Raw genomic sequence first — 21,665 nt, 5'->3', positions numbered from 1 at the left:
TCCAGGAAGGCTGAAAACAGAAGGTTAACTATTCAATTTGAAGTTCTGCTCCGTTTCAGAACCAGCTGGTCCTTGCCCCTTTTCATATGTCAACATCGAGGAACTGAGACTTCCGCAAAGGATACATCAGACAGCCCTCTATTTAAGCTGTCCCATGGAAGCTCCTTGATGCTCCATCCTCGACGCGTGTTTTAGACACTTGTGGCATCTACTTAATGTGGCGGCACGACAATGACTACAAGGTCATTTTCAATGCTATGAAGAGTGAGGTGCTATGAAGATTGGAATTAAGAGACTTGAGATGAGTACCTAATTCATGCACCTTAGCTTGTCACTTCAGATTTTTGCAGAATTTATTGTGTGACTGAATGAAGTACATTTTATGGCAAAATCTGTGTTCAGTACTTTAAAAAGACTATTGCCTTCTTTACACACGGTCTCCCATGACTGTTTAGCGAGCAGTATAACAAGCTTATTAAAATGGTCGTGCCGCTGTGCCCTGACCCTGAAATGGGAATGTCAAAATTTGACCACATGCAAGCAGCCAGTGCATTTTTGTCATGCAGTTATTGAATATGCAGTACAAGATATATTCATCACCATGACAATAAATATTATGAACACAGGGTAGTGGTTATAATTTATATCCCATCCTCCCATTACTGGTACATCTCTACTCAGTGGCTTTGGTACACTTCTCGGATCAGAATTGAAATTCTCGACTCGTTAAGTCTTCACATCATTGTGTCACTTTTGCACATGAAACAAGATATTTGTCATCACAAAGACTTATACTGATGGCACTGACATGTTCATTGACACAGTTATTTACTTACAAGTGAGAGATGAGTCCATGGTGTTTTTCTATTTGTACAAATGAATGTTTAAAAAATGCACTTACTGCTTTGGAAATGTCAAGGATGATTCGAGAAATGTTCGAAAGCGACTGAGAAAAACGATACAAATAGCCTCAAAAAGGGAAACTCACAAAATACATTCTCTTGTTATTGTAAAGTACTTGTTTTACGGATTTTTACGAGAGCATCTTTTGAATTGATGCATAAAACTACATTACCGAACCAACACAGATACTTGCAGACTCTGCATTTTTTTCCTTCTTTAACGACATACAGTACTTCCTGCAAAACAAACCTTTTTATTCATGGCAAACAACTTGAATTCTTTGTTTATTTAGCGCCTGACTGGACACATAGACCCATGCCTCGTTTGTAGTGGAGCTATATGAAGCTAACCGTTATGTCGACATTGGATGAAAAGATAATGAATGAATGAATGAATAGCCGGTGGCCTGGGACCACCACGCCGCTGTCCCGGGTCACCACCTACGTATAGACGTATGATGTGCAGTGCCACTATTTTTTTGCTCACTCCCATTTCCTCTTTTTGCACTATGAAGCTCTGCTTAGAACCTTTTTAAGATCCAACAGTGCAAAATGCCAATTCTTGCAATTTTTCAACTGGTCTTAAGATTTGTATCGAATGTATATTTTAATATATGCTATACATAGTGTGCACAACATCAACACACAAGATATATCAGTTGGAATTTCAGTAAGTAAATATTTTAAGAATTTTGTAATTGATTTACTGGTAGGCGGTTTTACTGGTAGGTTGATTGAAGACTCTAAATGTGTGAATGTGTGCACGAATGGTTGTTTGTTTGTATGTGTCCTGTGATTGGCTGGCAACCAGTTCGGGGTGTAGATAGCTGGGATAGGCTCCAGCACGCCCGCAACCCTAGTGAGGATAAAGCGGTATTGACAATGGATGGATGGATGGATGGATTTACTGGTTTTCTTTTAAGCATTATTATTAATTAGTGCAACTGCAATGCCTTGATTTTAGTGATGTCAGTACAGAGTCATCACCATGGATGCAATTGTAATAATAATTGCTTAAAGGGGCTTAAATAATACAGCATAAAGATGCCAAATATGAAATAATCATATTTATATACGGGGCCAGTACAGGTTTTGACAGGGCCACCACAACTTGGCTTGTTGGCTTAACGTCAGACCCTGTTAGCCCTCGATTTTTCACATTCGCCAGAACGAAGGAGGGTCCCTTAGGGGTAGGGCTCCAAGCGAGCGCTGGATAGCGCTTGAAAGCAAGACACACGGGGAGCTCACTTGAAACCAGGGGTTGAATTCACTGACAATTTGTAATTGTTGGTAATATTCAAACAGTCTTTTTTTCTTCTTCTTTTTTTTTAAATATACAAATAAACTAAAAGTCATAATTTGGTTTAAATTATGCTTGTCATAATGGGGTATTGAGTGTAGATGTTTGTTTTAAGTTTATGGAAACATGGCTCCCTCATGTCAATTATGAAAAAGGGTCTACCTTCATAATGTTCTCCACTTTTTTGTTCCTACTGGGAAAATTTCCGTTTTTCTCTCTCTTTTGATGGACCTGCTACTTTCAGGTGTGGGGATGAAATCATGGAAATCAATGACACTGTGGTTTACAGCATGGTACTGAATGACGTCTACACAGTCCTGAGCCAATGCGCACCAGGTCCAGTTCAGATTATCATCAGTCGACACCCTGACCCCAAAGTATGTAACATCTCCACTTATTGACTGTTATTATTTACGACATTAACACTAAATCCACCCTAACCTGTGAAGTTATGGATAAGCATTGGTTGGTTCATCAGTCTTAACTCGGAAACAGAACTGTGCTGGGTTACCATTAACTGTAGCTTACCTACCTGCCTATACTGGCACTCGATTGGACTCTTCACATATCTCAAATTGTTAATATGAATCCCAATACTATGTTTATTGCCCTTTCTACACTTTTTGTATTTTATAGGTATCAGAGCATCAGCTGAATGATGCTATAGCTCAAGCTGTGGAAAACAGCAAACTGAGAAAGGACAAGAGCCAATGGAGTATTGATGGTAATAGTAAATTCACTTTTTCCCCCCCCCCACACAATCATATAATTTTTTTCAAGGTTAAACAATATACAGTGTAGTACGTTATTTCGTCTGTATCATTACACCGAGTGAGGGCTGGAAAGAAAATCGACTAAGTTGGCTACGTTGACCCCGAAAATCGGTTGACACAAAAATTTCTGCTTGGAAGCAATAAACATGATCATTAAAAGCATATTTGCGCCGCCAGGAACCAATATGTGCTGCACGTAAACATGTTTGGTTACTGTACATGCTTTCGCACGGATATTTTTTGCATAAATAGATGAACAAAGATACATTATTTATTGTAAATATAATTTTTTGAGCAATTAAGTACAGAAGTATATACAGTAAATGATCGGCTCGGTGATCGGTTATCGTTTTTTAAACTCGCTGATCGGTGATCGGCCCCAAAAATCCTGATCGTGTAAAGCCTACTTAGAATGGACTGTAACTCTACCATCGCTAGTTACAACGTACTGTTGTTTGCCTGCAGGCAATGATGCATATGCATATATGTAACAATTATTAGTAAGAACAAAGTACAGTACTTACATTCATTGACTTCAACTCACATTCTCCACAACGCATTTATATCATACACTCTGTAACAACAGTATGCAGTTAAATTACTGATTACTCAGAATCAGAATCAGAATCAGAATCATCTTTATTTGCCAAGTATGTCCAAAAACACACAAGGAATTTGTCTCCGGGAGTTGGAGCCGCTCTAGTACGACAAGAGACAGAAAGACATTGACCAAAAAAAAAAAAAAAACAGTCACTGAGCAGTAAAGGGTTGCTAGTTATCTGGTAATGCCGGTACATTTTTGTTGTTGTTTTTGTTTTGTTTTGACAATTGTCCAAAAAGATGCAAAGTCCTCGAGCAGTTCAACGCAATATCTATAGGACAATCGATGCTAAAAAGAGTCGATAGTGAAAGCCCTACACCTCGTAACATCTTTGCACTGCTCTCGCTTTAACTTAAAAGATATTCCTTACAACCACCAAAACCAATACAGTGCTCTAGGCTAACGTTTTGCACTAGTTGCACTGGTGCGATCAACAATTTTTCTTGGGTGCACCAGCACAAATGTTACCTGCACCCAATTTTTCGACCACATCGCAGTTTTACATGTTCAGTCTTTTAAAAAATGTCTTTTGAGGCAGTACTGACTGGTAAATGATTAATTAAACATCTGGTTAACACCCATCCATCTATCCATTTTCTGACCCGCTTATCCTCACGAGGGTCGCAGGTGTCCTGACGCGCATGCCAGCTACACATTCATTCATTCATTTTCCGTACCGCTGATCCTCCCTCGGGTTGCAGGCGTGCTGGAGCCTATCCTAGTTATCTTCGGGTGAGAGGCGGGGTACACCCTGAACTGGTTCTCAGCCAATCGCAGAGCACATATAAGCAAACAACCATTCACACTCACATTCACACCTACGGGCAATTTGGAGTCTTCAATTAACCTCCCATGCATGTTTTTGGCATGGGGAGAACATGCAAACTCCACACAGGCGAGGCTGGATTTGAAACTGGGTCCTCAGAACGGTGAGGCAGACGTGCTAAGGAGTCGTCCACCATGCCTCCACACGACAACATTCATACAATAAAAATAAAGACTAAAAAATAACAGTGAAATGATGGCATCTCATTTTGAAAACTGTGACAAGGACCAATTGCTTTGGAGTGGGTTCAAGACTCTATACCTACGTGCCAAATGTTTAATACTTGTTTAAGTGCAATTTTTGCAAATAAACCCTAAGTCTGATTTATTTATATTTTTTATCCAAGATATTTTATTATTTATTTACTGTATTTATTATTCTACATTACAATGCCAATGTTCATTGTTAATTGTTCTTAAAAAGGATGTACTTGAATTATGCTCTATAACAGGGGTGCTCAGTGCGTCGATCGCGATCGAATCGCGTGACATAAAAAAAAAAAAAAAAAAGACATCAGCCTATCATCCATCCCGTTGCTTGATTGATATACATATATAATTGATGATATCTGAATTTTTCTGACACTTAGGTCACGCACATGCTGCTAAAAGGTAACTGCAGATGCGCAAACAACAGCGCCAAGTGTGTCAAAACTAACAAGCCAGTCAGTGAGTTACCTCCAATTTTTATCTCTCAGTTTTTTCTCTTAAACTTAAGAAAAGGTATAAAAATGAGTGGGGGAGCTGGATCAAGTAAGAAGACAAAAACTTACCACTTTCATACGGAATTTTACGGAATGACATTTTCGAAATGCGTATGGCTCATCTGCCAGTCTGCCATCACATTACCAAAGAACGGAAATATGGAGCGGCATTTTAGGACTCTGCATGGAAAATACGACACTGACTACCGATCACTGGCTGATTCACTTCAGTGCAAGTCATCGGAGTAAACTCAGGTAATGACAAAAAAATGTACATTGTTAATTATGTTGTGTTGTGCAAGATTGGGTCATGCGGTGATGCAAGGTACATCAACATATATTGGTGCTGAGCTGTGTCGGTGGCCCAGAATTTTAGCTCACTTTTAGTGAATTTTGCTCCACTTTGCTGAAAAGGCAAAAAAGCATGAACTTTCTGGGATCCACATGGCAAATTTATCGTGTCTAGCCATGTTTGGGAAAGTAAACATGGCTTGCCATCTTGATGCAGGCTACAGATTAGGCATTTGTAACAGCAATAAGGAGGTTGATAAAAACAGGGACATAATTTCTAAAATAATGGATTGTGTTAAATTCTGTGGTCCACTTGAACTTGCACTGTGTGGCCATGATGAAGGTGAAGGCTCAGCAAATCCTGGTGTTTTGAGAGGATTGGTAGATTTTGTGGCATCACTGGATACAGTTCTGTACGAGCACCTGCAGACTGCCACTGTGTTTAAGGGAATATCGAAGACTGCACAGAATGTACTCCTTGACTGGATACTGTCAGTTTGGAAAGAGTGGAGAAATTAGGAGTCCAGATTTTGTCTCCGTTCAGGCTGATGAAACAATGGACATTTCCAATCAGTGTCAGCTGGTGATTGTGGTCTGCTACATTGACGAAGCCCATCGAGTACGAGAGTTTTTTTGAGTTCATCCCTCTCCAAAGTTCCACAGATGATTCCATTACCACAGCACTTCTGGATAGGCTGAGCTCCATTCTCCCTGATGACCAGAAGAGCAAGCTCATTTCCCAAGAATATGATGGTGTAAGAGTCATGAGAGGAACCACAGGTAGTGTGCAAAAGACGGTTCAGGATGTATATGGGAACCGTATATAGCATCGCACACTGGAGCCAGGTGATCTTGAGAGGATAGCTACAGAGGTGAGATAGAACTTACAGTAAATGTGCAGTGTGTCTTTACACTGCATTTAATTTAATTGTAGCGCTATATTGCAACAAAGTGGGGAACAATGATATAAAGTGATAGATAGATGGATTGATAGACAGATATTTTATTTATTCCCTGAGGAAATTTTGACTGTCGCACCATTGCAAATATGCTGAACACTCATATTAATCATAAAGGAATAAAGTGTCATGGTTTGTAACAAACCAGTATTGGACTGGACCCAAAAGCAGACTGAGACGGAGGAAGCAGTTGGTAAGGGTTTTATTGGTGATAGCGCAAGGTCTAGAATTCCAAGGCGTGATGTTGGTCCGTAGGAGGCGGGAGCTTGGTGGTGTGGTTGGGGCAGGTGGCGGAGCAGGAGACACGGGAAGGCGCTGGAGGAGGAGGAGAACACAAGAGGATAAGTACGTACGCAGGGAACCAAGTCATCTTTTTTCACAAGCAAAAGTTAGATCAAAAAGAGTCGGTCGGTGTATCACGGAGGTGCGCGAATACTCTGGCGCTGGAACACTGGAACTACCAGGCTTAAATGCGGGTTGTGATGGGTGCTGATTGAAACCAGGTGCGCAGGCGAGGAGGTGATCAGTGCTGGAGAGGGAGGGATAAAAGAGGAACAAAGCGCCGCCCACGCTCCGCAAAGGAGATCCAGGGTACTGATCATGACAGAACCAACTAAGTACAAAACATACATAATAGCAGCATTTTAGAGGAATTCAAGGAACTTTAAATTTAATCTCATCTAAATATTTAATGTGTTGCTTGTTGGTCTTGGGTAAGTAATAAATATATTTCAATTATATTACAGCAGTATTTATAAAACTAGTGCAAGATGGAAAGGACGGAAGGACCGATTTTACCGATTAATTCAAGGTTTTTACTGCGAACGATTTAAAAAAAGAATTATTATTATTTTTCCCCCCCTCTTGCTCCGGCTCATGTTTCACCCCCGTTAGCTTCTGTAGCTTCCGCCCTCCCCCTTGGAGTTATTCTGCAACGACGGACCTGCGATCCAGTTGAACGAACCGTGCAACCATACATGAGTTTGATGGTGCATTTTATCAACAAGGACTGGACTCTACAAAGTATTTGCCTCCAAACAGCATACTTTCCAGAAGATCATAAAGGCGAGCTTATTGCACAGGGACTGAAGGACGCTCTGGGTTCCTGGAACCTGTCAGAAAATTGTCTCATCTACATGACAACTAATATGATGAGAGTGAACGGGTGGCCCAAGCGCCAGTGCTTTGGACACAAACTGCGCAACACTATTGGTAGGGCTAATGACAAGTCAAATGCATGAATCATTTTTGGTCATCTATCCATCCTTTATTCTTATCCACCATTTCATGAATATTATTTTAATAATTTATGTCTAAATTGCCCATAAGTGTGACTGTGGGTGCGAATGGTTGTTTGTTTGTATGTGCCCTGCGATTGGCTGGCGACCAGTTCAGGGTGTACCCCGCCTCCTGCCCGATGACAGCTGGGATAGGCTCCAGCACGCCCGCGACCCGAGTGAGGAGAAGCGGCTCAGAAAATGGATGGATGGATGGATGTTTAAAGCACTTTATTGTGTTGACCTAGCAAGAATAATTAAGGGGGCAGAGCCATTTGAGCTGTTTTTGATCCATTAAACCATCGTTATGAAGGGGATATTTTATTAAATGCTTTCATATTTATCTACAAAAATGCACACATGCACATAATAAACACAAACAAATACTGTTTATGTATGCATGCTTAAGTGTGTGTCTTTTTGATATTTGGGTTGATAAAGTTTTAAAATACAAAAGGAAAAACCTTTTTGATATGCAGACCAGTGTATGTTTCAATGTTATTGATTTCCCAATAGTGATGTCTGTGTGTTTTATTCCTGTCATCCTACAGAGAATGGTCTAAAACATAGGTGTGAAACGCAAGGCCCGGGGCCCAGATGCGGCCCGCCGCATCATTTTATGCGGCCCGCGAAAGCAAATCATGCTCGTTGACAGTGGTGTCATCTGCAAACTTCAGGAGTTTGACAGCCGGGTGCGTTGAGGTGCAGTTGTTCGTGTAGAGAGAGAAGAGCAGCGGAGAGAGGACACAACCTAGGGGTGCCCCAGTGCTGATGCTGCGTGTGGATGAGGTGTCCTCCCCCAGCCTCACCTGCTGTGTCCTGCCCGTCAGAAAGCTGTAAATCCACTGGCAGATGGCAGGTGAGATGCTGAGCTGGAGAAGCTTGTAGGAAAGGAGTTCAGGGATGATGGTGTTGAACGCTGAGCTGAAGTCCACGAACAGGATCCTCGCGTAAGTCCCTGCACTGTCGAGGTGTTCTAGGATGAAGTGCAGTCCCATGTTGACTGCATCATCCGCAGACCTGTTCGCTTGGTAGGCAAACTGGAGGGGGTCCAGCAGGGGGCCTGTGACGCTCTTGAGGTGATCCAGCACGAGATGTTCAAATGACTTCATGACCACAGATGTCAAGGCGACAGGCCCGTAGTCATTTAGACCCGAGATTGTAGGTTTCTTGGGGACTGGAATGATGGTGGAGCGTTTGAAACAGGATGGTACTTCGCACAGTTCCAGAGAACTATTGAAGATCTGAGTGAAGACTGGAGCGAGCTGGTCGGCGCAGACTTTGAGGCAGGACGGGGACACATTGTCTGGGCCTGCCGCTTTGTTAATCTTTTGTTGTTTGAAGATACGTCTCACATCCTGTTCGCGGATGGTCAACGGAGAAGTCGGTGGCTAGTGTGCTATTGTTCTCAGCTTGGGGGGATCGTCGCTTGTAATTTGTCAGCAAGACTGATTTAGGGTCGTTAGCGCTAAACTGTTTTTCCAACTTTGCTGCATAGTTCCTCTTTGCAATGTTCATTTCTTTAGTCAGCTGGTTTCTAGCTCGATTATACAGGGCCCTGTCTCCACTTTGATATGCATCCTCCTTAGCTTTGCGAAGTTGCTTAAGTTTGGCAGTGAACCACGGCTTGTCGTTGTTGAATGTGCGAAATGACTTTGTTGGTACACACACATCTTCACATAAACTGATATAGGATGTGACAGTGTCCGTATATTTATCCAGGCTGCCAGCTGAATTTTCAAAGACACTCCAGTCTGTGCAGTCTAAACAGCTTTGAAGTTCCATCGTTGCTTCATTGGTCCACTTTTTCACTGTTTTCACTGTAGGCTTCGCGCATTTAAGTTCTTGCCTGTATGTCGGTATTAAGTGAATTAGGCAGTGATCAGACGAGCCCAGTGGTGCACGAAGTTTGGCACGGTATGAGTTTTTTAGCGCAGTATAGCAGTGGTCCAAAATGTTATTTTCCCTAGTAGGACAGTCGATGTGCTGCTTGTATTTAAGAAGTTCGTGGTTGAGTTTAGCTTTGTTAAAGTCCCCGAGAATAATGTGGGTGTTTTTTTTCAATTTCGTTGACTTGTTCGGCAAGCATTAGCAGTGCGGCGTTCGTGTTAGCTTGAGGCGGAATATAGACGCCAGCCAGAATGAATGATGCGAACTCACACGGCGAGTAGAATGGCTTACAGTTCGAAACAGCGACTCCAAATGCGGGCTGCAGTGTGTGCTGAGCTCCGTGATGTCCGTACATCATTTTTCATTGATATAGAAGCATATCCCACCGCCTTTTGTTTCCCCCGATGATTCCATGTCGCGGTCTGCACGGTGAAGATGGAAGCCGGGAAGCATGACTGCGCCATCGGGTACAGCGTCACAAAGCCAGGTCTCCGTAAAGCACATGGCGGCGGAACGTCTGAAGTCTTGACTAATACTTTATCAGAAGATGAAGCTCGTCCATTTTGTTGGGTAGGGAGCGTACATTCGCGAGGTGGATCGACGGGAATGCCAATCTGTATCCTCTCGTGGATTTTCACCTGGATGCCGGCTCGCTTCCCTCTGTGGCGTCGCCTTCGCCTCCATGCGCCGAATACCACAGACACCGGTCCGGTGAGTAACTCAGGGGAAAAATTGAGCGGATTTGCGAAAGTTGGTGAAAGAAAGTCCGGAGTAGCCTCCTTGATGGTTAGAAAGTGTCCGACGAACGAAAAACACAAAAACAAAGACAATACTAGAGAGCACGTAACCGAGGCGACCACACTGGTAGACACCATCTTGGAAATTGCCACCCATTGAATACATCCGTACACTGAATTGTTATTTATATATTTTTGTATTCATTCTTTAGGTTTGTGACATCATCATGGGCCATGCGAGGGAAAGATTTCCCTTCACAAAGCATCTGAATACTGCTACACTGCAGCCAGATTTCAGGAGTACCACGGCCAGTTTCCTGAAGCAGCACTGAACACCAGCGAGGCTTACCCATTGTTGAAAACTAAACTGGCTCTAGTCTGTAATCTATTACTATTGGCAAAATCAAATACAGTCCTTTTTTAAAATGGTCATTGTTTTTAAATTTGTTCTTACATCTTCAGTGTTTATCTTTTGTTATTTAAAATTACCTTAATTTTTTTTATAAGTGGAGGGAGACTAGCAAGGGAAGAATTTCAGTGCTACTGTTTGTTTTTACTGTTCAAATTATAAATAAACCATGAAATTAGATTTTTTTTTCTGTAATCATCTATCCATTTTCTGTACCTCACTTATCCTCACTAAGGTCAATGTATGTATATTCCATGGTATTACGCGCCATGTAGTGGTGTCAGTGAATAGCGCATGTTTAATAGAATAGTTGTGTCATCAATTATTTTCTTCCATGAGGTGGTTTGAATTCAAAGTCATTGACGCTATGTAATACATATATACTTTTCAAATATTTGACAAAGCAGAAGAGTCGAAAACATTAAAATTAGAGAGAGAGAGCGAGAGAGAGAGAAACAAAATGGAAAAGGCACCAATACCAAGGAATGACCCAATTGTGACAATTAATGGGTACTCTGGTGCGTTTTGACTTAATTTTTTTGTTTCTTTGTTTTGTTTTGACAAACTTTGGGTGATGTTGCGAACGTGGTAACAGAATACCCCCTTTAGTCAAGTACTTTTTGTGCAATGTTTTCGTGCCCGCGGCACGGTGGCCGACTGGTTAGAGCATCAGCCTCACAGTTCTGAGGACCCGGGTTCAATCCCCGGCCCCGCCTGTGTGGAGTTTGCATGTTCTCCCCGTGCCTGCGTGGGTTTTCTCCGGGTACTCCGGTTTCCTCCCACATCCCAAAAACATGCATGAATTGGAGACTCTAAATTGCCCGTAGGCATGACTGTGAGTGCGAATGGTTGTTTGTTCCTATGTGCCCTGCGATTGGCTGGCAACCAGTTCAGGGTGTACCCCGCCTCCTGCCCGATGACAGCTGGGATAGGCTCCAGCACGCCCGCGACCCTAGTGAGGAGAAGCGGCTCAGAAAATGGATGGATGGATGGATGTTTTCGTGCCCACCTGGACGGTATCTCCTCCAAGTTTGGGTCCTCTACCAGAGGCCTGGGAGCTTCAGGGTTCTGCACAGGATCTTAGCTGTTCCCAATACTGCCCACTTCTGAACAGAGATGTTGGATGTTGTGCTTTGTATCTGGTGGAGCCATCCTCCCAGCTTGCGGGTTACTGCCCCAAGTGCCCCAGGTCCCACTCTTGCCTTCACCATCCACATTTTTTCTAGTTCTTCCTTCAGTCTTTGGTATTTCTCCAGCTTTTTTGTTCCTTTTTCCTGATGTTGCTGTCACTCGGGATTGCGACGTCTATCATGACTGCTGTCTACTGATGTTTATCCATCACCACTATGTCAGGCTGGTTGGCCACTACTAGTTTGTCAGTCTGGATCTGGAAGTCCCGCAGGATCTTGGTCTAGTTGTACTCAGCCACCTTGAGTGGTGCCTGCCATCTTGATTCTGGGAGCTCCAATCCATACTTGGGACAGATGTTCCAGTACACTATTCCTGCTACCTGTTTATGTTGCTCCATATATGCCTTGCCTGGCAGCATCTTACACCCTTGTGTGATGTGCTGCACTGTCTCTGGGGCTTATATACACAGCCTGCATCTGGGGTCCTGTCTGATGTGATAGACCCCAGCCTCTATTCAGACATGCAAACACCAAAGGCATGAAAATTATCTGCTGGGATCCCCGGGCCCCCGCAGATAATTCTTTTGATTTGAACATAAATAAAACAATATGGAAGACTCTGAAGAGTACAACAAGGCAAAATAAACACATTTTCTTAACGCAGAAAAACATTTATTTGCACCGCTCAAGTACATGTTGATGCACAATTTTAAGATTAAAATAAAATTTGCCTAATTTCTTTGCATTTTTTGTTTTGACCACCAACTTGAGCCAGGCCCATCTCCACCTGCACCTGATGCCTGCTTCAAGCTGTACCACATGAATAGCATTCTCCTCTTAAGCACTCATTCTGTCTAATCCCAAAGGGATCCTCTAGGAAAATATTAAGTAGCAGTACAATATTTGTCTGTTTTTATGGGCCATTTCGGAATTTGGAAGTTATTTCATTCTGTGTTGTGATATAATCCCTAACATCGTTCCGTCACTTAATACAAGTACATTTAACATTAACATCCGTAAACTAATTACTGAGATAAGTGTAGGTGTGTTTCCTAATTTATACAAAATGTCGTAGCGGATCAACTCTTGTTGCCGATGTTAGGTGTGCTTCGCGGTTCTGCTGGGACCACAACTAGGGCCACGACCCGCAGCACCTCAATGCGAAAATACAAAAGACCAGTGCAACAAATATGACACTGGCTGTTCGAAAAAAAAAAAAACATTTTTGCTGAAATGTAAGAGTAGCAATAGAGAATGTGCGCTCCAGAGGTACAGTGGGTACAGAAAGTTTTCAGACCCCTTAAACTTTGCACTTCATGTTATATTGCAGCCATTTGTTAAAATCATTTAAGTTCATTTTTTCCTCATTAATGTACACACAGCACCCCATATTGACAGAAAAAAAACTTAATTGTTGAGATTTTTGCTTATTTATTAAAAAAGAAAAACTGAAATATCACACAGCCATAAGTATTCAGACCCTTTGCTGTGACACTCATATATTTAACTCAGGTGCTGTCCATTTCTTCTGATCCTCCTTAAAATGGTTCTACACCATCATTGGAGTCCAGCTGTGTTTGATTATACTGATTGGACTTGATTAGGAAAGCCACACACCTGTCTATATAAGCCCTTACAGCTCCCAGTGCATGTCAGAGCAAATGAGAATTATGAGGTCAAAGGAACTGCCTGAAGAGCTCAGAGACAGAATTGTGGCAAGGCACAGAGCTGGCCAAGGTTACAAAAACATTTCTGCTGCACTTAAGGTTCCTAAGAGAACAGTGGCCTTCATAATCCTGAAATGAAAGACGTTTGAGACATGAAAGCCCGCATGGAGTTTTCTAAAAAAAAGAAAAAAACACCCGAAGGACTCCAAAATGGTGAGAAATAAGAGTCTCTGGTCTGATGAGACCAAGATAGAAATTGTTGGCCTTAATTCTAAGTGGCATGTATGGAGAAAACCAGGCACTGCTCATCACCTGTCCAATACAGTCCCAACAGTGAAGCATGGTGGTGGCAGCATCATGCTGTGGGGGTGTTTTTCAGCTGCAAGGACAGGGAGACTGGTTGCAATTGAAGAAAAGATTAATGCAGCCAAGTACAGGGATATCCTGGACGAAAACCTTCTCCAGAGTGCTCAGAACCTCAGACTGGGCCGAAGTTTCACCTTCAAAAAAGACAATGACCCGAAGCAAACAGCTAAAATACCGAAGGAGTGGCTTCAGAACAACTCAGTGACTGTTTTTGAATGGCCCAGCCAGAGCCCTGACTTAAACCCAATGGAGCATCTCTGGAAAGACCTGAAAATGGCTGTCCACCAAAGTTCATCATCCAACCTGACAGAACTGGAGAGGTTCTGCAAAGAGGAATTGCAGAACTTAAGTTTAACTTTTTGAATGGAATTATGGAAATAAATAAACTTTTCCTTTATATTGAATTTTTTTGGAAAGGGTCCGTATTAATATTTCTTACTTATTATTATATCACTAAAGTACTACTATATATTGCTTTCCTATAAAGCAATAGTTAATATAGGGTTATCAGGAAGTAGAGAGACATTCGTTACCACTCATGTCCCACTCTGTTCCAGTCTTCAATTTGCTCTGTAGGCTGCAGCAGAGCAACAAAATGTATTTCAGTAAAGAATATGACACAATAACATTTTAAACCTAAACCAAGAAAGAAAGAGAGCAACACAAACACAGACCAAAGACAAACACCCTTTTAATTGTAAACAATGAAATACACCCAAACAAAAAATAGGTTACTTTCTACGTCTTTGTGTTTCCTCTTCATCCACAGTGTTTGAAGGTTGCAGAAGGACCGCATATTTGTCCAGAAGTTGAAATTGCTTAATTGTTGTCCGACTACCGCTGCAGGCGTCACGTAATGCCATGGCCATGTTTATCGCAAACTTGATGTACCAAATGAGTACTCACGTGTAAACAAGTGTGCCACTCTAAGGCGCACTTCTCTACAGGTTCCCAAAAGACCAAATGTAGCCACATTATTACCCAAGGTTGCCCTTAAGGAATGTATAGATACGTAATGGACATCAAAGGGATGAGCCGCGGCTGTCAATCAAATCGTCGAGGAGACGAGAATATTTCACAGAAAAAGCGGCACGACAAATGAGCACCACCACCAAACCCATGTCACTCAATAGTGTGATCACTGTGGTTCAAAGATTTCACTGTCACTGCAGTACTGTGCAAATCCAAATATGATTTTTAAATAAAAGTGCCTCAGAAATTGACAATGGATTTATTTAAAAAAAAATTGTATTTACTTTTTTGGATGATATATGTATTACGATCAGAAAGAGCGCTGTTGTTAAATATAGCCGTAAATGTTCCTATTCACCTCTTTCCCTGTCGTAGCGTTCAGTTAATCTTCGGCAAACATTCCGATGTTTTTTTTATGTTTCATGAGTGGATAGTAACAATGCAAAATGCGTCTTAATCTGAGGAGGCAAACTTTACTTTGTATATCCCAGGATTGCGAAGGTTGGAGTCGTGCTCTCATGGCCGGCCGAGATGCCAACTTTGTTTGGAAAGGAGCTTCAGTCACGTCACAGCTCGTCGAGTTCAAAAGTCCTTGACTCGCCCCTGCAGTGACAACACCAACAACCACCACCACAACCTGGACCTCAACAGCCACAACTTTCCCAGCACACGTCATAACCCAACAGCCCGTGTCTACAGCCTAGACACACCAAAGGTAAGTGTGGCCAGTGGTTGTTGACATTCAATGTTGTTTTATGGTTAAAAACACATAACATTGCATTGGGATCTTTTAGTTATTTCTGAATGTAAAGGCAACTTTTATTTACCGCTGAGACCAGTGGCGTAGGGGACGGTTTCCACATTTTTAATATTTTGTTTTTTTTAAATACGGTTTAGTACTTTTGTTAAGTACTATTTTGTTGTATTTAACTTAAGTATATTTGTATTAAATCATTTAGCAATGTTCTTTCAAACATTTATTTAGGTACAATTTTGATTTAACTTAATATGCAATAGTGCTCTGCGACTGATTGGCGACCAGTTAAGGGTGTAATCCGCCTTTCGCCCAAAGTCAGCTGGGATAGGCTCGAGCGTCCCGCGACCCTAACCGGGATAAGCGGTGTTGAAAATGGATGGATGGATAATATGCAATACATTTGATTTGAATCGGTAAGTACAGTTTTTTATTTTCTATAATGAAGCACAGTGTTAATGTTCCAACTGTGTATAATATTAAATACACTTTTTAGGAATAAAACCTGTGCCTCATTTTTGGTGTTGGTCATTATTGGTGGTACATAGAAATTTACTTACGTACTTATTTTTGAGGTGGTATTGGGGTAAAATGTTTGAAAAGCACTGGCGCAGATGCTTTTAAATACAAAGAGGTCAGTCAGTTATTTCACAGAACATCGTCATTGCACTGCACACTGCATTTGGCAGGCGGGGGGGAAACGCTAATCTTAATTTGTGGTTAAAACGTCTATGCGGTGTGATTGGGCCAGCCAAGTGTCATTTACAGTTCTATAAGCTAATGCTGGTGCATTTGGCGGGCGAGCCGCCATGACGTTGACGTGAACCATGACGTCATTGTTAAAACATGCCGGCTCACTATCAGAGATTTACCCCAGAAGCGATAGCAAAGTTATTATGGGCTTAAAATGCTGTTTAAGGAAAGTTAAACAACAAATTCCGTGAATAGTTGTAATGAGCAAGGGGACAAAAACAGCCCTCTGAAAAAGTGGTGGGTGGTGGGGACATGTACCCCCCCGGAAATTATAGCGGAGACTGTTTTCTTGGCTCTGTACATGCAAGTGGCCACTTCAGTTATATATGATTGGCAAGCATGAAGAACATAAATGTGTCTTTACAGGCATGGCTATAAACATTGGAAACCCCGAGGTGCCAATATTTTTAGCCATGACAGTATTGTCTATAGATCCATCCATCCATTTTCTGAGCCGCTTCTCCTCACTAGGGTCGCGGGCATGCTGGAGCCTATCCCAGCTATCATCGGGCAGGAGGCGGGGCACACCCTGAACTGGTTGCCAGCCAATCGCAGGGCACATACAAACAAACAACCAGTCGCACTCACATTCACACCTACGGGCAATTTAGAGTCTCCAATTAATGCATGTTTTTGGGATGTGGGAGGAAACCGGAGTGCCACGCAGGCACGGGGAGAACATGCAAACTCCACACAGGCGGGGCCGGGGATTGAACCCCGGTCCTGAGAACTGTCAGGCTGACGTTCTTTTTTTATAGCCCTTAATCACAAACGAGTCTCAAAGGGCTTCACAGCCCCACAGTTGGCAATGATTAACGACATCCCCTAATCTAAACCCACCAATCTGGCAAGAAAAAACTCAAAACCCCATTGGGCAAAAAAGAAACCTTGAGAAGGGACTGCATATGAGGGGATGGGGGGGGGAGACTTTGGTAAGGATTTACCAAGGACAAAACACAGAAACCATGGCTGAGGCTGAAAGATATAAAAGAAGGTGGAACCTGCGGCTGAAAGGCTTGAAGGAGGACAAAGAAGAAAATCCTTGGGACATCGACACAGACATCATTGGCAAGATAAAGCCACTCTGGAATGAGAATATGTATCTCATCATAGACTCTGTGCACCGTATCAGAACCGCCAACACCATAGGTCCACGACAAATCATCTTGCCGTTCACTGGAAGAAGACACAGGTATGAAATCTGGAGAAGCACCAAGTATCATGCTGTCTTGCAAAGAACTCAACATTCGATTTGCTGAAGACCTCGCCAGACGACCAGGAGGCACGGAAAGCCTTTTGGCCTCAAGTGGAGCAAGCAAAAAAGACAAGGCAGTGTTCAAAGGTCCATACGCCTTCATCAATGGACAGAAAGTCATGCCGTAAGAACGGACAGATTCCAATAAGAAAGGGATTTGGACTTACGACATCCATCCATCCACCCATCCATCCATCCATTTTCTGAGCCGCTTCTCCTCACAAGGGTCGCGGGAGCGCTGGAGCCTATCCCAGCTATCATCGGGCAGGAGGCGGGGTACACCCTGAACTGGTTGCCAGCCAATCGCACGGACTTATGACACTAATTGTAAATGTTCAGGGGTTCACTACCGGTATATTTGGTTAGTTCATTCATTCATTCATCTTCCGTTCCGCTTATCCTCACTAGGGTTATCAGAGAATATCCTGATAACTGATATTTTTTAATACACATTTAAAGTGATATGATTGTATTTGTATTTAGTTTTGATATGTGTGAGCTAAAAACAAATGTTTCACTAATGTCCATCAATGCAAGGGACATGGCGTATTGTTTTTCTGTTCTGTAAAGGGAAAAAAAGCAAACACATTCTTACAAGAAACACATTCGAAACAAGACGTAATATTTTGTTTCTAAACGATGGGGAGATAAAACATTTCAACCACGGCACATCCCGATCAGCACGGGTCGCGACCCTACTAAAGAATTTATCGGATGAGGTTGTGTCTCACACAGCTCATTTAAATGGTCATCGATTAAACAGGAAATATTGATCACTTGATGTTCAACCTCGCCAACACAACAACACAAGGGAAAATAGATCTTTGTTGGAAAGATTTCCTCATATTTGGAAGATATTTCATTTACACATCTAAAAGATAACGTTATAATTGGGGGTGAAACAAGATGACTTTCTGGATAGATTTCTCTATCAATCACCCTAATCCGATTTTGACTAACTTTTGTAATGAACAAGTTCGAGTTGATGTTTGGAGATACTTCAATCCCGGAATAGTTACATATGTGTGGTGCAGCCCCAATTATAATTTGAAATCTAGACTTGAGCACCGGCTCGTCACCCACCAAATGTTAAATTATAATATCAGCTCTGATATTTCTGCTGCGCCACTAACTGATCATTGTGTTAGTCACCTATACCTTGAACCAAAAAATAGAATTTGTGCAAATAAATACTGAAAGTTTAACTCCTGTCTACTAAATAACGAGAAGTACTTTGAACAAATGAAATCGATAATTAAAATATTATTATTATTAATCAAGACGAAATAACAACACCGGTAAAAAAAAAAAGAAAAAAGGGAGCTCCTTAAATATAAAATCTGTCAATTCACATCTCATTTACCCAAATTTTTTTAAAAAAGCTCTTGAAGAGAGAGAATTTAGTACTATTACACAGCTATGTATTGTACAACCCCAAGTCCAATGAAGTTGGGACGTTGTGTTAAACAAATACAAACAGAATACAATGATTTGCAAATCATGTTCAACCTATATTTAATTGAATAGACTACAAAGACAAGATATTTAATGTTCAGGCTGATAAACTTGATTGTTTTTAGCAAATAATCATGAAATTTTATGGCTGCAACACGTTCCAAAAAAGGTGGCAAAAAGACAGAGAAAGTTGAGGAATGTTCATCAAACACCTGTTCCCAATTAGCCTGTTCACCATGATTGGGTATAAAAGGAGCTTCCCTCAATTGCTCAGTCATTCACAAGCAAAGATGGGGCGAGGTTCACCTCTTTGTGAACAAGTGCGTGAGAAAATAGTCGGACAGTTTAAGGAAAATGTTCTTCAACGTACAATTGCAAGAAATTTAGGGATTTCATCATCTACGGTCCATAATATTATCAAAATGCTTCAAATAATCTGGAGAAATCACTGCATGTAAGGCCGAAAACCAACATTGAATGCCCGTGATCGTCGATACCTCAGGCGGCACTGCATCCAAAACCGACATCAATGTTTAAAGGATATCACCACATGGGCTCAGGAACACTTCAGAAAACCAATGTCAGTAAATATAGTTTGGCGCTACATCCGTAAGTGCAACTTGAAAGTCTTTTATGCAAAGCAAAAGCCATTTATCAACAACACCCAGAAACGCCGCCCGAGCTCATCTAAGATGGACTGATTCAAAGTGGAAAAGTGTTCTGTGGTCCGACAAGTCCACATTTCAAATTGTTTTTGGAAATTGAGGGCGTCCTGTCCTTCGGGCCAAAGAGGAAAAGAACCATCCGGACTGTTATGGACGCAAAGTTCAAATGCCAGCATCTGTTATGGTATGTGGCTGTGTTAGTGCCAATGGCATGGGTAACTTACACATCTGTGAAGGCACCATTAATGCTGAAGGGTACATACAGGTTTTGGAGAAACATATGCTGCCATCCAAGCAACGTCTTTTTCATGGACGGCCCTGCTTATTTCAGCAAGACAATGCCAAAGCCTTCATTAGGTCCAGAGCTAAATGGATAGAGGAGGGATAGAAAAACTCTGCTTCCTTTTGTGGTCTTGAAAAAATAAGTGCAAGGTCCTTACCTATTGACGATATTGAAGTCCCAGATGAAAATCTTTTTTTTTTTTTATTCTACAGCAATCTCTATACCTCCAAATTTCCCAAGGTCTGTTATGACACACTTCTTAAAAATATGGCTATGCATATTCCCCCTATAAATAATGAATATAAAAATATTTCTGACCAACAAATTGCAATGGCAGAGGTCGACTTAGCAATGGATCCCCTATGACTCAACCATGCGTATGGCTCAGCTTTACCTCGTGTATTCTTACCACAAAAATGGCCCATGGGGTTATTATCTCAATCCCTAAACCTGATAAAGATCTGAGGCACATTGATGACAGAAGCAAAGCAAAGCAAATGTATTTATATAGCGCATTTCATACACAAAGTAACTCAATGTGCTTTACATGATTAAAAGCATTTAAAAACAAAGGAAAAAAACAGTTTATACAGTAAAGTGAGAAATATCATTTAAAAGTGGAAATCCTCTAAAAAGCATGGGAAAAAAAGAAGAGTTTTTAAGCTGGAGTTAAAAACATGGACACTGACGTCACTTCTGTATTCCATTTGTGTGCAGCATAATAGCGAAATGCTGCTTCACCATGTTTGCTTTGGACTCTGTGCTCCACTATTTGACCTGAGTCTGTCAATCTCAGAGCCCTACTGGGTTTATATCCCATTAGCATTTCACTCGTGTATTCAGGGCCTAAACTGTTTTGTGTTGTATAGACCAGTAGCAGAACTTTAAAATATATTCTAAAGCTGATTGGAAGCCAGTGTAAAGACTTTAGAATTGGAGTAATATGCTCTGACTTCTTTTTTTCTGGTCAGAACCCGAGCTCCAGCATTCTGAAGGAGCTGCAGGTGTTTAATGCTCTTTTTAGGGAGTCCAGTCAGAAGACCATTACAATAGTCAAATCTACTTCAGAATCAGAATCAGAATCCTCTTTATTTGCCAAGTATGTCCAAAAAACACACCAGGAATTTGTCTGCGGTGGTTGGAGCCGCTCTAGTACGACAACAGACAGTCAATTGACAGAGAACACTTTTGAGACATAAAGACATTGACAAAAAACAGTCACTGAGCAATAAAGTGTTAATAGTTATCTGGTAATGCCGGTACATTTTTTCTTTCTTTCTTTCTTTTTATTTTTTTGACAATTGTGCAAAAGATGCAGAGTCCTCTAGCACTTAGAGCAGTTCGAATGACTAATATTGCAGTAGTCCGGTGCAATGACCATTGTGCAAAGGGCGCCGAGACTTCAAGGAGTGTATGCGGTTTAAAGTGACGAGTAGCGCGATCATCTGGGACAATGTTGATTGTGCAAATGCAAATGCAAATGAAAAAGCTGTACACTTTCATAAAAAAAAAAGGTGTAGCCAAACCTTTCATTATATGACAATATAATATGACAGGGGTACGTATGACTGCATATACTGTATGTACAGTTGTGCTCATAAGTTTACATACCCTGGCAGAATTTATGGATGACAATGATAATCTACTGATTTACGATCAGTTTGGGTGCAAACACAATTTCAATCCACAAAAATCTG

General features: G+C 41.6%; 1 protein-coding gene across 7 annotated transcripts in view; it reads left to right on the top strand.

Annotated features, from left to right (window-relative positions):
• il16 (interleukin 16) overlaps positions 1 to 21,665 on the top strand; it is an 87,144-nt gene that overhangs the window by 38,978 nt on the left and 26,501 nt on the right. For 6 of the 7 annotated variants that reach the window (XR_009785842.1, XR_009785845.1, XM_061757905.1 and 3 more), the window contains exons 13-15: positions 2,447 to 2,579; positions 2,839 to 2,926; positions 15,295 to 15,518. Coding sequence is in view for 5 of the 7 variants with exons in the window: in XM_061757905.1 (XP_061613889.1) it covers positions 2,447 to 2,579; positions 2,839 to 2,926; positions 15,295 to 15,518 (445 nt within the window). In the remaining 2 variants the exon portion in view is untranslated. The remainder of the gene's footprint in view (positions 1 to 2,446; positions 2,580 to 2,838; positions 2,927 to 15,294; positions 15,519 to 21,665) is intronic. The other variant, XM_061757940.1, reaches the window with a different exon arrangement.

The sequence above is a fragment of the Phyllopteryx taeniolatus genome, chromosome 2, assembly GCF_024500385.1.
Source record: "Phyllopteryx taeniolatus isolate TA_2022b chromosome 2, UOR_Ptae_1.2, whole genome shotgun sequence".
Taxonomy (NCBI): Eukaryota; Metazoa; Chordata; class Actinopteri; order Syngnathiformes; family Syngnathidae; genus Phyllopteryx; species Phyllopteryx taeniolatus.
Note: the sequence above shows the minus strand (reverse complement) of the source record. Positions and strands in the feature narration are given on the sequence as shown.